We start from the raw sequence: 17,255 nt of genomic DNA on the forward strand, positions 1-17,255 counted from the left end.
TAAGTGAGGAGTTACTGTATTCTATTATTGTTTAACAGTGCAATTAAAACTGTGATTAATCACGATTAATTTTTTTAATCGAGTTAATTTGTTTTGAGTTAACCACTTGAGTTAACTGCAATTGACAGCCCTACCAAGAAACAAAACAAATGAGCAGTCATGGCTGCTGTAAATAGCTCTACCTGTCCACCTTCCCGTTTTATTTTTTGGCCATTCAAATCTCTGTTTGCTGATCGGTTTAAAGAAAGTATTAAATTGGTATGCGTGCCTTCTGCTTTTGTATAGGTTAGCTGTACAGCCATTTTAAGGGGGATTCAGAAATTCTTGCTATTGACCAGTGGAATTCCTGTGTTTCAACAAAAGTATTGGCATGCCAGACACCATTCATTTCATTTGCTACTGTGAATGGTACAGCATGAAAAAATCAGGCATATGGAGTAAATGTGATGCTTATGGAAGTTTTTCAGCTTGCTGGGTCTCACCGTTCACTGTGTTACAGGGAGATTGTGGATATTCATGAGAAGGAGAATGCTCTGGATATTGTGACCGAGGACAGAATTTACCACATTGTGGCAGAGTCACCAGAAGATGCCAGGTACAAGAGGGAATTTATTATCCATCTTCATTCATTACTGGGTTTCTCCCATGCTGCTCCTGCAATGAATCTCAACTCTGCCCTAGAAAGTCCATTAACTTTCCTCTGCTGGGATGAGAAGGGATTCGTTTCTGAGCTTCATTACATACTTCTCTAACAACAAATATCATCTGTGGACTCCCCATCCCCAGAAATGAGACGGAAATTTAGTCTGTGTTCATGTAGTCATGGGACTTCCTTCCTTCTGCCCACTGTTCCACCACTGCTCTCTTTCTTGAGAGTATACATTACCTTTTGCTTCTGTAATATGGCCTAAGTTAAGTAAGACTTTGATAAGAACAGTTTTTCATGCAACACTTATTATAACTGGAACGTCTATTAGCTGAAATCCAAGGTGAACAATGCCAGCCATTCATGGTTTCTGTAAATGACTGAGGCAACCTGCAGAGGGAATTTGTTTTACCCAGGAGTCGGCGTGAAAGCTGTAGTTTATCAGAGTCTGCAGAGTCATCTGATAAAACCTCAGCAATGTAAACCCAGAGAATGACTCATATCCTTCCCTTCTGGCACCCTGGCCAGATGGCAGAAATAAGTATTAAATGTCAGCCCCTGGCCTCACCATAGCAGCATCCATTCCAAGGAAGAGGAAAGCACCTGCACTAGAAATGGCAAACCATTGCCGTTTTAGTGCTTCTGTTAGTGACACCTCTACAAAACCCAGATGCTTCTTATCTGAAATTTAGAGTGGGATGAGCTCTCTGCTGGTTCTCCAGGACTGATTCACTCTCAAGCCTTGTGTCTGGAACAAGAATCCCTGTCACAGCCAAGTAACTTCATATCCTTCCCTTTCCATTAAATCATAAAATTGACCAGTTGGAAACGGTCTGATTTTAGAGTTTATACACAGGTCAGTTAAGGGAGCTAGTCCAAGAAGGTTTCTGGGAGTTGAGGCAGATCAGAACTCTTTTCTGGAATGAGTCCCAACCCATCTTGCCTTCTCATTGCTGAAACCTCTCCCAAGTCCACTGACAGCTGTGTATTATATAACTCACTTCTGCTGCCTCATACTGGCACTGGGGAGCTGGATTTTGCAGGAGCAGTTGCCAAGGGGTTGATGAGGCCAGATATCTGGGAGCATATGTAGATATTCCAGGGATAAATGGACAGTTGGGAAAAAGTTGAGCTTCCCATCAGCGTCAGAGGACTGAGGTGCTTTTGGAGAGTTGTAGGAAAGAAGTGAGTGAAATAATTCTTCCATTGGATGGTGGGTTTCTGTTTCCTTCTCAATCTGATCATCTTCTGGAGTCTAGTTTCACTGCATAAATCCTAATCTTGGTTTTGTTCTGATTGTCAGTGGTTGGTTTAATGTCCTGAGCCGAGTGCACAGTGCCACAGTCCAACAGCTGAGGGAAATGCAAGATGAACAGGCAAATCCGAAGAATGCTGTGGTGAGTTACTAGTGGACCAGGTTCCTGGCAAGTTGGATGTTTAGAGCCATTATTGTTCAGTCAATCTTGTGCAGGTATTTCCAACTCAGCATTGACATAGTTCCTGAACAGTGTAAGTAAGCTATGCACAGTTACCATGGGCAGAACAGTTAATGATTTACACACAAGCAGACTTCAAAACTGGTTTAAGAAAGGATAGAGCAGGGATGAATCGTTCAGAGACAAGGAATCTTTGGCAGTTTGAGTGGAGCAAAGTGAGTTGCATCATTGATGGTGGTCTTGGTTGGTTTGGGGAGGCCATACAGGGTTTGGAGTACAATAAATACAGGGACAGGAGATTTTTATGAAGAGAATACCAATATATTTTGTTTGTTCTGAGACTGGGAGGTGGAGACGCAGTTTTCCCAGAGCTTCATAATGCTGACTGACCATCACAGCTCCTGTGTGGAGTTCTGCACCACCTTTCTGTCTGCAGAACATATAAGTCTGTCTCATATCCCCCTTCCTCTCTCTCATTGACTTGCTTGTATTAAAGCTGATAGAATTTAGAAGCAAAGCTTTGGTTCTTGATTTTTATGAGGAAGGAAAATGTTTCTGCTTTAAGATGTACATTGTTGATAAATGTCTGTCTCTCCCCCTGTGAAGGGAACCCTGGATGTGGGGCTCATCGACTCTGTCTGTGCCTCAGACAATCCTGACAGGTAGGAATAAGCTGCATTGTAACTACATCATTGCCTTTTGGACTGGTAGCTTTTTGGGGCAGGGCCTGGCTTCAGTTTGTTTTTGCACATGGATGAGCACGTTATCAGCACCAAACTTGTTTTAAATAATAATAAGTTTGCCCCATGGGGTAGCTCAGCCTCCTGCTTTATGCTGCTTCAGTCTATACATTGTTCCAGTTTGGTTTTCTTCATAGCCATGAGGTCTAGAAATATACTTTTTTTTAAATGAAAGTTTGTTTCCCTTTCCATCTCATAGGTGGAAACAGCTTAGTCTGAATGTCAAGATTAGATGACTTTGTAAAAGATTCTCGCTCATTCAACCAGAACTTATGGGTTCGATGCAGCTATCATTTGATGGAATTCTGTGGCCTGTGAGAAGTCAGACTTGAGTGTCATAATGGTCTCTTCTTGCCTTAAAATCTGTGAATCTATTAATGTAACCTGTTTTGGGAAGTGAAGGTTGAAACACTGTGTGTGTGACATCTCTGCCCCACTGAATTAAATTCTCCTTAACTCAAAGCATTTCAAGCAAAGATAAACAAATGGGGAAAAAGAGGAAAAGTGAGGAATAATCAAAACAAATCTACAGGGTTCAGTTGCACACTCTACGTGGTGCTCCGTGTAGGGTAGAGCAGCTGTATCACCCTTGGAGGGGCACTGGGACAGATGGTGCCTCTTATGGGACTATTCAGTGCACACAGGGGCGGGGGCACATGTTAAGATGACAGGGTGTTTTCCCTAGTATGCGTGCCCCACTTCGCAGGCTGGTATATTGAAGGGTGGGGCTATGGCATTGTCCCTTTCTTGCTGAGCTGTTACCAGGCGGGAGCAAGGACTGAGTGGTCCCTGATCGTAGATTCCAAGGCCACAAGGGACCACGCTGATCATCTAGTCTGACCTCCTGCCAAACACAGGTCACAGATTTTCACCCAGTGATTCTTTCATCCATTGCAATTACTCGTGGTTGAGCTGGAGCATAACTTTAAGAAAGACATACAGTTTCAAGTAAAGGCTCCAAGTGGTGGAGAATCTCCTAGATATCTTAGGAAGCTATTCCAGTTAATAATTACCCTCACTATTAAAACACTGCATCTTCATTCCAGTTTGACTTTTTCTAAATTCGACTGCCAGCTAATGGATCTCGTTATGCCTCAGTCAGTCTGATAAATGAAAGAGTCTTCCATTATCTGATACCTTCTTCCTGTGTAGGTACTCACAGGAATGGTTGTTGTGCCCTGTCCTTATGTGGGCCACATGATATAGGGAATCTCCATTTGCACTTCCCCACCAGAGAGGAATGATGATCCAGTGGTTAGAGCATTTAGCCTGGCCTGTCGGAGACACAGGTTCAATTCTGGCTCTTCCACAAACATCCTATAAGGTACTGGATGCTCAGTGCCTCAATTTCCCATCTGTAAAATGGGGATGATAGTGAGGCAACTACCTAGAATGTCTCTGAAGAATCACCTGGGGATGATTGGCCAGGATAGGCAGGGATGGTGTCCCTGGTCTCTATTTGCCAGAAGCTGGGAATGAGCAACAGGGGATGGATCACTTGAAGATTACCTGTTCTGTTCATTCCCTCTGGGGCACTTGGCACTGGCCACTGTCAGAAGACTGGATACTGGGCTAGATGGACCTTTGGTCTGACCCAGTATGGCCATTCTTATGAGAATGGAACAGAAAACTATAGGGGATGCACTTGGGGATTGCTGCTTGCTTTATACCCCAAAGATGCCTAAGATGACAAGCAATTGTCAGTGGTGAGTCTGTGTTAAGAAGAATGGACAGAGGCTTTAGAAAGGGACACAAGGACAACAGGAGCTAGGATGTAAAATGTTACTGCAAGATTGGATGGGATTCTGAAATCACCTGGCAAATCTCTGCTGTTGAAGACACACATTGAAACCAGTGTTACAGCATCATGTGGGACTACACAGATTGTTGAAGACTTCAGAGATCTTGGAAGGGAGCTGAAGAAGAAGAAAGACCAATCTTCTCAGAGGTCCTGCCAGTCCTACGAGCAAGAAAAGGTAGAAAATACTGGTGGTGAATCACTGGCTATGTGACTGGCGTGAAGTTGAAGTTTTGATGACGTGGAACGTTGGGCCACATTCCAGTGGGAGATGAGTCTATATGAATGGGATGCCCTGCATCTTATGGATAGGAAAGCTTATCATCTGGGGTGGAGACTAGCAGGAGCAGCCAGAACAGCGTTAATTAACGATGCAAGTGGAGGGTGTAAAGGGCAAAGGCACTACAGACTCAAACTCAAGGTTTAGAGAGGGAGTGTGAGAGCAAGAAATACCTAACAAATATACTCTAAGCTTAGGACAATAACCTGCCCCACCAAAGAACACAAATACACTCCCACAATAGTGAACCTGACACTCCCACATCCCAGTTGACTGTCTTAACCCCCAGGCTATAGGGTCAGTTTCAGTGAGGTAGTTTTGCACATGCCTATTTGTGGAAACTTAGGCACCTTGGGAATTTAGGTGTCTACAGAGTTAAGTGGCAGCTGAGCTGGTTCTGAGGATCTCAGTGGCACTTAAATATTGTACATAGGCACCTAAAGTGGTGAGTTAATACTGCATCCACTTCTTACGTCCAAATTTTTAAAAGGATGCAGAAAAATTGGAGAGGGTGCAGAAAAGAGCTACAGAAATCCTTTTGAGGGCTGGAGTACAAGGTTCTAAAGGATTCTTTGACTTATTGGAGAAAACCAAAAGAATCAATGGCTGGAATCTGAAGCCTGACAAATTCAAATTAGGAATAAGGCACACATTTTTAACAGTGAAGGTAATAAACAATTGGAACAAACAGCCAAGGGAAGTGGTGGGTCCCATTTTCCATCTGTGATGTCTTCAGGGTGGATGCATTTCTGGAAGATATGCTTTAGTCAAACACAAGTTGATGGGCTCCATACAGAGAGAATTGGGTGAAATCCGATGGTCTGGATTGTAAATGAGATCAGAGTAGATCGGAGTTCTCAAACTTGATTGCACCGCAACCCCCTTCTGACAATAAACATTATTACATGATCCCAGAAGTGGGGACTGAAGCTTGAACCAGCCCGAACCTCGCCACCCTGTGTTAAAATTACTTTGGCTGCAAGATCTTAATCTTGTAGATTTAGCAAAAACAGCCTTGCTAAAAAGAAGACATTAAGATCAGGAATGTTATTCCTTGCTTGAACATAAGAACGGCCCTGCTGGGTCAGATCAAAGGTCCATCTAGCCCAGTATTCTGTCTTCCGACAGTGGCCAGTGCCAGATGCCCCGGGGGGAATGAATAGAACAGGCAATCATCAAGTGATCCATCCCGTCGCTCATTCCCAGCTTCTGGCAAACAGAGGCTAGGGACACCATTCCTGCCCATCCTGGCTAGACCTATCTTCCATGAATTTATCTAGTTTTTTTTTTTAACCCTGTTATATTGATGTAATTGTAATATGGCTGGTCACTCCATCCATCTTCTTGGTTCAAAATCTGTTCAATATTGGATTTGTGAACCATATACCAAAATTTTAACCAAGTTATTATGCTACCGGCATAATATCCTCCAATAATTAATGATATGAACAATAACAATACATGAAAAGTTCCATGACAGTATGTGATCACTAATATTTCAATAGATCAGTTATTCTCAAGCCGAGGTTCACAGAACATTAGTAATCCACCAACTCTTCCTAATGATAGAGCCTATTAGTCACTTGGGCCCAGACCCACATAGGGACTCATGCTTTGTGGAGCACAGTGTTCCTTCTGTGATTTTCTTGGCACCTATAGTTAGGTGCTGTGATGCTCAGTGTCGTGAAGCCTGAGTTAGGTACCTAGGCTCCTGTATGATGAATGGGGAGAGAGAGAGGCGCCTTAAACTGCGAACCACAAAGTCAGCACCCTAGGTAGGGAGCCACCTAAGCTAGCCAGTGCTAAGTCCCTCCCCATCTCAGAGACAGGCACCTATCTCTTCTTGTGATCCACAAACGGGGGGGAGGGGGCCAAGAGGCATTTGGCCACCTAAGTCACATGTGGGGCCAGAAACAAAACACCTGGAGGGCAGGAGGGGAAAGGCAGACCTCCTTTAGACCAGTGGTTAGGGTATTCACTCAGGATGTGGGAGACCTTCAGTTCATAGTCCCCCTTCTGAATAGGGCTCTGCCATCCCTCAGATGAGTGCCCTAACCAATAGACTAACGGTTCAGTCTAACTCTTTCTCTAGCCCAGTTAATATTTAATTAGTCAATTATTTGAAGTGGAACAACTTCAGTAGGATTGTGTGAGGGAGACTCACATCAGAATATCCCATAGCCTAGTGGTTAGGGCAGTCACTTGAGAAGTTGCAGACTCTTGTTCAAATCCCTTCTCCCCCTCAGGTGGAGGGGGATTTGAGCTGGGAGTCTCTGACATCCTGGGTCAGTATTCTAACCACAAGACTAAAAGTTGTGAGGGAGCTCTGCCTCCTCAGTTGTTCTGTGTGAACTCTCCTAAATGGCCCAACCTGGCAGGTGGCATCTGACCATGCCTACCAGACTGTGCTCCTGCATGTCACTTAGGCGGACGAATGCCTGTCTTCCCCAGTTTGTGAATCGTCCTGGGGCCTAGGCAGGAGATTGGCCCCTGGGGACCTAGAGCGAGGCTGCAATGCACATGTTCATAGGCAGAAACATAGGTGCTGAGCAACTTTAGGCACCTACAGGGTTAGGCGGCAACTGAGCAGGAGTTTAGTGGATCGCAGCAGTGCCTAAAAAGAGGTGCCGAAATATCTTTGTGGTTCACGGCCTTGGAACCCAAGTTAAATAAAAACTTACACTTTTGAAAGCTTTATTAGAAGACAGACATTTTCAGCAGAAAAAGCCCAAATTAACAAGTAGATGCTCTAGCCTGAGGAAGGCCTCCCCAACATCATAAACTAAACTCTACTCTTACCGCTCCCTAACAAAAGCAAGAAGGGTCCTATTAAAACACAGGACAGTTCTGTAGTTCATACATTGTGCTATGAAACCAACCAGAATACAAAACAGGGAGCATTTCACATTTCATTCAGTTGAAAGTGTACACTGTCAGCTACAAAAACAATGGGCTTATCCTACTTAAGTTTCTTATTGCATTACTTTGCTTTAAAGTATTTTTTTCTCCTGCAAGCTGCAGGGGCTTTCACAGTACAGTTATGGAATTTTTGTATTTTAAGAGATTCTTAGCTGGGTATTAAGGTGGAAAGTTTTAGACATTACTTCAGCTAGGCTCTTTATTCTGAAGACGTGTAGAGTAATACTTGGGTCTGGTCTTACACTACAGACCTATATCGGTATAACTACGTCACTCGGGTGGATTAATTCGGTTTAGAGCATCTTTGATAAAACGCTACAGTGGTACAGCTGCGCCCATGCAGCATTTTGAGTGTAGACTTGCCCGTAGTCTCTATCCCATTGTAATCCCAGGTGCAAAGTGAGGTGGCTGGCTAGAGATGTAGGACTGGAACTTCTGCTTCCTAAGTCTGGCTTGACTCTCTTCTGCTCCACAGCACTGTGTCTCAGATACAGAGGCTCCCCTCCCCCACCACCCCCAGATTCAGTTCTGACTCCTTAGAAATTAGTGAATGCTCTCAATTAGAGGCCATGCTCCTCTTGACCCGTTGCTCACAAACAAGGAAGAATTGGTAGGGGAAGTAGAAGTAGAAGTGGGAGGCAACCTGGGCAGCAGTGACCATGAAATAGTCGAGTTCAGGATACTGACAAAAGGAAGAAAGGAGAGCAGCAGAATATGGACCCTGGACTTCAGAAAAGCAGACTTTGACTTCCTCAGGGAACTGATAGGCAGGATCCCCTGGGAGGCTAATATGAGGGGGAAAGGAGTCCAGGAGAACTGGCTGTATTTTAAAGAAGTGGGCGCAGGAACAAACCATCCCGATGTGCAGAAAGAATAGCAAATATGGCAGGCAACCAGCTTGGCTTAACAGAGAAATCTTCGGTGAGGTTAAACACAAAAAGGAAGCTTACAAGAAGTGGAAACTTGGACAGATGACTAGGGAAGAGTATAAAAATATTGCTCAGGCATGCAGGGGTGTAATCAGGAAGGCCAAAGCACAATTGGAGTTGCAGCTAGCAAGAGATGTGAAGGGTAACTAGAAGGGTTTCTACAGGTATGTTAGCAACAAGAAGGTGGTCAGGGAAAGTGTGGGACCCTTATTGAATAGGGGAGGCAACCTAGTGACAGATGATGTGGAAAAAGCTGAAGTAAGTACTCAATGCTTTTTTTTTTTTTTTTTTTTTTGCCTTGGTCTTCACAGACAAGGTCAGCTCCCAGACTGCTGCACTGGGCAGCACAGTATGGGGAGGAGGTGAGCAACCTCAGTGATGAAAGAACAGGTTAAGGACTATTTAGAAAAGCTGGACATGCACAAGTCCATGGGACCGGATCTAATGCATTCAAGGGTGCTGAGGGAGTTGGCTGATGTGAATTGCAGAGCCATTGGCCTTTTTCTTTGAAAACTCGTGGCAACTGGGGGAGGTCACGGACAATTGGAAAAAGGCAAATATAGTGCCCAAAAAAGGAAAGGAGAATCTGGGGAACTACAGATCGGTCAGCTTCACCTCAGTCCCTGGAAAAATCATGGAGCAGATCGTCAAGGAATCCATTTTAAAGCACTTGGAGGACAGGAAAGTGATCAGGAACAATCAACATGGATTCACCAAGGGCAAGTCATGTCTGACCAACCTGATCGCCTTCTATGATGAGATAACTGGCTCTGTGGATATGGGGAAAGTGGTGGACATGATATATCTTGACTTTAGCAAAGCTTTTGATACGGTCTCCCACATTATTCTTGCCAGCAAGTTAAAGTAGTATGGATTGGATGAATGGACCATAAGGTGGATAGAAAGCTGGCTAGACAGGTAGTGATCAACGGCTCGATGTCTAGTTGGCAGCCGGTATCAAGTGGAGTGCCCCAGGAGGTCTGTTCTGGGGCCGGTTTTGTTCAACATCTTCATTAATGATCTGAATGATGGGATGGATTGCACCCTCAGCAAGTTTGCAGATGACACAAAGCTGGGGGGAGAGGTAGATACACTGGACAGTAGGGATAGGGTCCAGAGTGACCTAGACAAATTGGAGAATTGGGCAAAAAGAAATCTGATGAGATTCAACAAGGACAAGTGCAGAGTCCTGCATTTAGGACGGAAGAATCCCAGGCACTGCTACAGGTTGAGGACTGACTGGTTACGCGGCAGTTCTTCAGAAAAGGACCTGGGGATTACAGTGGACAAGAAGCTGGATATGAGTCAGCAGTGTGCCCTTGTTGCCAAGAAGACTAACAGCATATTGGGCTGCATTAGTAGGAGCATTGCCAGCAGATTGAGGGAAGTGATTATTCCCATCTATTTGGTACTGGTGAGGCCACATCTGGAGTATTGTGTCCAGTTTGGGGCTTCCCACTACAGAAAGGATGTGGACAAATTGGAGGGAGTCCAGCGGAGGCAATGAAAATGTTTAGGGGGCTGGTGCAGACGAGAAGAGTATGGGGGGGATTTGATAGCAGTCTTCAACTACCTGAAGTGGGGTTCCAAAGAGGATGGAGCTCGGCTGTTCTCAGTGGTGGCAGATGACAGAACAAGCAGCAATTGTGTCAAGTTCCAGTTGGGGTGGTCCTGCTTTGAGCAGGGGATAGGTCTAGATGACCTCCTGAGGTCTCTTCCGACCCTAATCTTCTATGATTCTATAATTGTCCTTAACAGTACTCTCAGAGGTAGATCCCTGCTGGTGCAAATTGACATCGTTCCATTGACTTCATCGGAGCTATGACAATTTACAGCAGCTGAAGATCTGCCACCTAAGATGCCTTTCTTTGTCCTAGGAGGAATTCTGTCTCTCTCACTAAAGTACTGAGGGATTGGTCCTCAGCGTCTGTTGAACCAAGCAGTGGGACTTGAGGGAGGATGACAGGAGTCCATGAGAGGCATCTTTATGCTATTATGATTGGTGTGTGCTACAGATCACATGCCTGCTGTCTGAATACACTCCTCCCCCCAATTTGTAATCCAGTCTGGGGGGGTCTTTCCCCTGTTTAAATGTTCCCCCAACTCTCCATAGTATGTTTTCCATAGGTCTGACTGGCATTGCTTATGCTGAGGCAGAGGGGCTGATGGTTAAAGGTGAAGGCTCAGGCTATGGCTATGCAGGCACTTTGGCAGAGGGGCTGATGGTTGAAGAGATGTGCTCTGTCTCAATGGTGCTTTTGCTCCAGACATAGATCTGATACGACCAGTTTTAATTCTCATGTTTTCTGGCAGGCCAAATTCCTTTGTGATCATCACAGCAAATCGAGTGATTCACTGTAACAGCGACACCCCAGAGGAGATGCATCACTGGATCTCGCTCCTACAGAAACCCAAAGGCGAATCCAAGATTGATGGTCAGGAGTTTCTTGTGAGAGGTAAAAGGAAACATGTACTGTAACTTTATTCTGCACACAAACTCAAAGAGCACATCATCTACATGTCACAAAAATGGAAATCCAAATAGCGTTGGATATGTCACTCACATAGATGGAGGTGTCTAGTGGGACCCACAGTGTTTGGTGGTATGCTAGTTCTGGTCTTATCTAGCCCCTTCATTAATGGACTGGAAGGGAGAGTAAACAGCATGTTCTCTTCTGAAAATTGCCTGTGTAGATTCTCATCATTATGCTGTGTGAGCCCTAGACCCACCCTCGCCGCTGTTTTGTGATCTGCCTGAGTGGGAACCTGGCCTCTTCCATAGCTGATGGACTGGTCATTGCTGTCCCTAACGGTGGAGAACCATATTTATCTTAGATGTTGTCAGCCTTTGAGAATTATTGAACCTTCATTTCTCTTGAGCTTGATTAGGACTTTGTGATGAAGGGTTATAAGTGGGAAGGTATACATGAGCCATCTGCCCAAGGGGAAAGAGAAGGCATGTCTCACAAGGGTGATCTCTTTTTGATGCCTTGTGTAGCACAGGTCGCTTGCCTGGAAGAAGAGGAAGACATATCACAGACAGGCTAAGTCTATTCGTAATGGGCTCGCACATTGTCCCTGGATCAGATTGTTCTCAAGAGGGTAATAAAGTAGATGAATTGGTTCTCACCCCCATGTGTGCTGCCGTACCCCATGGCTTGAAATGGTTTCCATTATATACAGGGTTTACAGTTTGGTTCAATGGCTCTCAGCACTTCCACTGTAAAAATTGTTCCAGCGCCCCTGCTAACCCACCACGTGCTCCATGTCCAGCAGTCTGTACTGTGGTGCATTCCCCCTCTTCCTGCTGGTGGGAGGCAGAACTAAGATTGACAGCCAGCCTGGGGCCAAGACTGCCCCTTGGTGGAGAACCTCCAAAGTTCTCTGCCTTCACTCCTACGCAGACAGCAGACCAGGGATCTCCTTATTGTAGCAGAGTCTTTAGGAATAAGATTTCTTAAAATTCTGAATTTCACTAAATGGAGACTCCAAAACCAAACTAAATATATTCTTTTAAAACAAAGGTGCTCTCTACTGGCCAGGAAATTTTGAGCCTGGCTTGCCCTTCGTGAGGGCAGGATTACAGCAGAATCAGACCTGTTTTCCCCTTCTCTCTTGGCCCATCACAAATAAAGAGAACTGCAAATGCCCCCCAAGGCTTACTCCTTCCTTTTCAAGAGTATTGCGAATGGACTGAGAGAGTCTGGTTGGTGACCCCTCAGAGGGCAACCCAGAGCCATGAGCATGGTTCAGTTCCCCTGCAGTCTTCTAACCCCCTCATCCGCATTAGGGCCTGCTCCATGTTGAGCCATGGAATTGGGCTGCAGAGTCCCTCCCCCACACTATGTGGCATGCAAAAAGTGCTGTAGCTCCATCCCATAATGGTGCCTGAACTTCCTGTGGAAAAAGCAGCCACTATTGCTGCTGCCAGTGACACAGCATCCTCTCCTCTGACTTGCCAAATGAGGATTTCAGCTCTATCCGACCTTTCAGCCCTGGTGCAGCCAATGTGGAGGTAAATGACCACCTAGCATCTCTTCCACTAGTACATTCCTTGGAATCCTTAACTCCCTCAGCTTCAGGGGTGTCTCCTGAAGTGGCTGTACTTTATTCTGGGCAGAAAGGTGGGCTATGTAAGCATAGAGTCTTCTCCTACCAAAGAAATAGAGAAAAATCCCTCTCTCACGCTCTAAAATTCTGCCCCCTTGGGGACATGTTCATCAGGACCCTTCTTCTGAAGGTCCCTCCACTTCAGGAACAGGGTGGTGACCTGCCCCATGTTCTCTTCTAAAACATCTGTTCGAAGGACAGAATCCAGTGGCTAATCCCCACAGAGATAAAAGAAAGATCAGTTAAAAAAAAAAAGACATGCAGGTTCAAAGAGTCCTCAGTTCAGACTCTTATCACAAGTCCTTTGCGCTAAGTGAGGAGGCAGGTGCTCCTGCAGGGATTGTTGGACTCAGAAAAAAGGGAAAGTCGAAGAAGAAGAACGCTTCTCAGTCCTCCTCTTAGTCTTCTCCACTGGGGAGGAGTCTGAAGAGCCATAGGCTAAAAAAATCTGAGATATAGGAACAAGGAGAAGTAAAATTTTTCCTCCTCCTCATCCAGTTTGATTTCCTTGGAGGAGGGGGAATTATCTATCTCAGACCAGGCAGCACTAGAGGAGGATTTTTGAGACTCTTTTCCCTCCTCAAATAATTAATTGTATGTTATGGAAGGTGCTAATCACAGTGGAAATGCTCCCTGAAACAGTCCACGAACCACCACTACCCAAAGAAGTCCAAGAAGGCCTCTCAAATACTTTCTAGCTGAAGCAAAGAAAGAATTGTGTTCCACTCCACTTTGATATTTGAAGACACAGTCAAAGCTCGGTGGGAGTTCCCTAGCAAAGCCAACAGACAGATCCAGTAGTTCTGTTTCTTACTGAAAGACAAGAAAAATTGTTACTTTGCCGAAGGTGGATGCAGCAGCCACTGCCTTGGTCAAAGACACTAATCACTTCACAGGGAGACTTTATTATAAGAACCAACAGGCCAAAAAACAAAGCATCTCTTAGAAAAAACTCTGAGACCTCAGGCCTGCTGGACTCTTCAGTAGCCTTTTGTTTTGTCAGGGCTACTCTAGCCTTGATCGATGGTATAATGCAATTAAGCCTGGTTCGAGATGAAAAAAATGAAAGCAAGTTTGAACAAGTTCTCGCTAGCAGCTTCGTTTGTTGTAGATGCTTCATTGGATTCCCTTAGATTTGTGGTTTTCTTCATGGACTCTAAAGTGGTAGTACGAAGATACTTCTGGATCCACCTTTGGAAAGCATATATGCAAGCAATACACCTTATGACGTCAGCCAAGTACTCAGAGCAAGCTGTTTGGTGAGGACATGGACAAAGTGGTAGCAAGTGAGAAGAAATCTCCTCTATTTCATCGAACTAAGACGAGCTATAGACCTTCCATTCATTATGCCATCCTCTTTTCTTGGTTATCAGCCCACAAGAAACCCAAAGAGAGACTGGAAGAGGTAGATGGTCCCATTTCACTGAGTCTGGAAGCATTACATGAGGCTTTTCTTTAAGATCATCAAAGAAACAACCATCTGCCTGACATATAGTGTCCCATATCTGAGAAGGCCTCTTATTTGGGGGGAAGCTTCAAGTGGGAAACATCTATTTTAGACACAAAGGTACTAGAGACAACTCTATGGTGTTGTGCCATTGAGCCGACCCAATCCCCCAGAGGCAAGTTCATAGTCTCTACCAGATCAAAGAACCCAATCAGACACCAAACAGTGAAAGAAGCAGACAGACTTCTTCTCTGAATCAGAGCCATGGAGCAGTACAAACAAAACAGAGACTTTGTGGAATGTATGCCAATGTTTTGAGATCTCCAGTGGAGAATGGGAACTTGAGCCATCTTAGATCTCAGGGCACTGAAAAAATCCATCAGGTCTCTGAAATTTCACATGAAAAATATGAAGTCTTGGTCTATGTAATACAGGAGGTCAGACTAGGTAATTCCAGAAGAGGCCACTAGATTAAAATCTATTCTATCACTGAGGCTCTTATCACCCTATGATTTAATGAGTTCAATAGACCTCAAAGAGGCCTGTTTTCTTCTTCTAATCACAGAGAGCTACCAAAAATTTCTGTTCTTGTTACAGCAGAAAGCATTTTCGCTACAGGGCTCTCCCTTTTGAGCTAGAAACTCCCCTGCAAGTATTCACAAAGAGCCTGGTGGTTTTAGTGGCCACGATGAGAGAACTGGGGAGGAAACACATATATCCCTACTTGGACGATCTCCTCATCAGGTCCTCGTCCTATCTGACAGACATTCAGGGTCTAGAGGAGACAGCAACCTACTAACAGGATCATGGGTTTCTGATGAACATAGAGAGTAAAGTCACCTCCAACCATCTCAGTGACTGCTGCACTTAGGAGTTATCCTGGGCACCAAGACAGACAGGGAGTTCGTGTTAGACAAAAGACAACAGCAAATCCTGTTCTTAATCCACCAAATATCATCTGGTCATCGGACATCAGTAAAACTCCTGGCAAAACTCCTCAGCCTGTTAGTTTCATGTGTGTACACTCTACAATGGGCTAGATTTCAGATGAAGATGCTCCAAAAATATCTCCTGCCATATAGGGAAGAAATTGCAACCAATCAGAATCTGAGTCCCTGTTCCAAGCTCAGTCACTTCCTCCTTTGAGATTCTAATAGAGTATCCAGTGTCAAAGCTGGTGACTCTTGATCACCACTAATGCCAGCTGTCACAGATGGTAAGCACACCTCTACTGCTCAGGGGATTTGGTAAAATTTGGAGAAGCAGAGGAGTATAAACTGGCTAGAACTAAGGGTCATTAAACTAGCCCTTCTCCTCCACTAGCATCACATACTTATCCACACAGATAACATCACTAGAGTGGCATACATCAACCCAAAAGAGAGGAATGAAATTTTCCTCCCTCCACAAGGGCACATGGACAGAGCAGCATCTTCTCTTAAAAAACAAAACAAAACAAACCTTGTATTAGGACAGAAGAGACAGCAGATATACAAAATAGATCTTTTACAAAACAAAAAAAAGAAGTTGTTGATAGGAATAAATTTTAATTAGAAGTAGGGCTGTCAAACGATTAAAAATTAATTATGATTAATCATAGTTTTAATCACACTGTTAAACAAAATAGAATACCATTTGTTTAAATGTTTTTGGATGTTTTCTACATTTTCAAATATATTGATTTCACTTACAACACAGAATACAAAGTGTACAGTGCTCACTTTATATTTACAAATATTTGCACAGTAAAAAAAATAAAAGAAATAGTATTTTTCAATTCATCTCATACAAGTACAGTTATGCAATCTCTATTGTGAAAGTGCAACTTACAAATGTAGATTTTTTTTGTTACGTAACTGCACTCAAAAACAAAACAATGTAAAACTTTAGAGCCTACAAGTCCACTCAGTCCTACTTCTTGTTCAGCCAATCGCTAAGACAAACAAGTTTGTTTACATTTGCGGGAGATAATGCTGCCAGCTTCTTATTTACAATGTCCCTGAAAGTGAGAACAGGCTTTCGCATGGCCCTGTTGTAGCCAGCATTGCATGGTATTTATGTGTCAGATATGCTAAACATTTGTATGTCCCTTTATGCTATGACCACCATTCCAGAGGACATGCTTCCATGCTGATGACTGGGTCTGCTCAATAACGATCCAAAGCAGAGCAGACCGATGCATGTTCATTTTCATCATCTGAGTCAGATGCCACCAACAGAAAGTTGATTTTTTTTTTATGGTTTTAAATGGATTAAAAACTAACTGATAGATACAAATAAAAATGTAATTGTTAATTGAGAATCATCAACAAGTGCTGGTGTTTCTAGTGGGATCCCACAGGATTGGTTCTAACCATGTTCAGGAGAAACCAAAGGTTTGGTAATTCTAATAGGCTGATATTAGCCAATCCCATCACACTGAGAGCCTGACATCGCTTGGGCACTTCCTTACATCACAAGCAGGTTTCCCACTATGAGCTGGGGTTGCTCGGGGGAAGATAGGAACAGAGATGAGGTTTTCCTAATCAGCTGTTCCAGGGCTCTTGAGAGAAAGGGAATATGCCTCCTGTAATGCTGAGTAACCATAGTTTGTGGTGAGGTTTATAACAGAGCCACAGCAGTATGATGTGTGTAACACCTGGCACTGGCCTTTCAGTGGGACCATGAATTGTATATGGTCTGTTCAGTCCCCGGTTAGGATACAGGAGATTGTGACTTTCAAGCAAATTCTCACATGTCAAGAGGTGAGGTGTGCTGAAATAAGAGGACTCTTGGTGATGGGGAGGCAAGGGGGAAATTATTCTCACTGAGCAGCAGGGAACAGATTCATCCAGTTGTGGCTCAGGCTATAACAGCTCATCAGAGGAAGGGACATGTCAGTTTATTACCAGTAGTGCCCATAGTGTGCTCAGTGAGATGGATCCTTCTAGAGAGAGATTAACTAGATCAT

General features: G+C 44.2%; 1 protein-coding gene across 1 annotated transcript in view; it reads left to right on the forward strand.

The window, feature by feature from the left end:
- The window catches only part of LOC117884761 (unconventional myosin-X-like), a 257,754-nt gene that overhangs the window by 191,589 nt on the left and 48,910 nt on the right, over positions 1-17,255 (forward strand). The window contains exons 28-31 of the mRNA XM_034785520.1: positions 500-595; positions 1,950-2,043; positions 2,689-2,744; positions 11,062-11,204. Of these exons, the coding sequence (XP_034641411.1) occupies positions 500-595; positions 1,950-2,043; positions 2,689-2,744; positions 11,062-11,204 (389 nt within the window). The remainder of the gene's footprint in view (positions 1-499; positions 596-1,949; positions 2,044-2,688; positions 2,745-11,061; positions 11,205-17,255) is intronic.

This window comes from Trachemys scripta, chromosome 11 (genome assembly GCF_013100865.1).
Source record: "Trachemys scripta elegans isolate TJP31775 chromosome 11, CAS_Tse_1.0, whole genome shotgun sequence".
Classification (NCBI taxonomy): Eukaryota; Metazoa; Chordata; order Testudines; family Emydidae; genus Trachemys; species Trachemys scripta.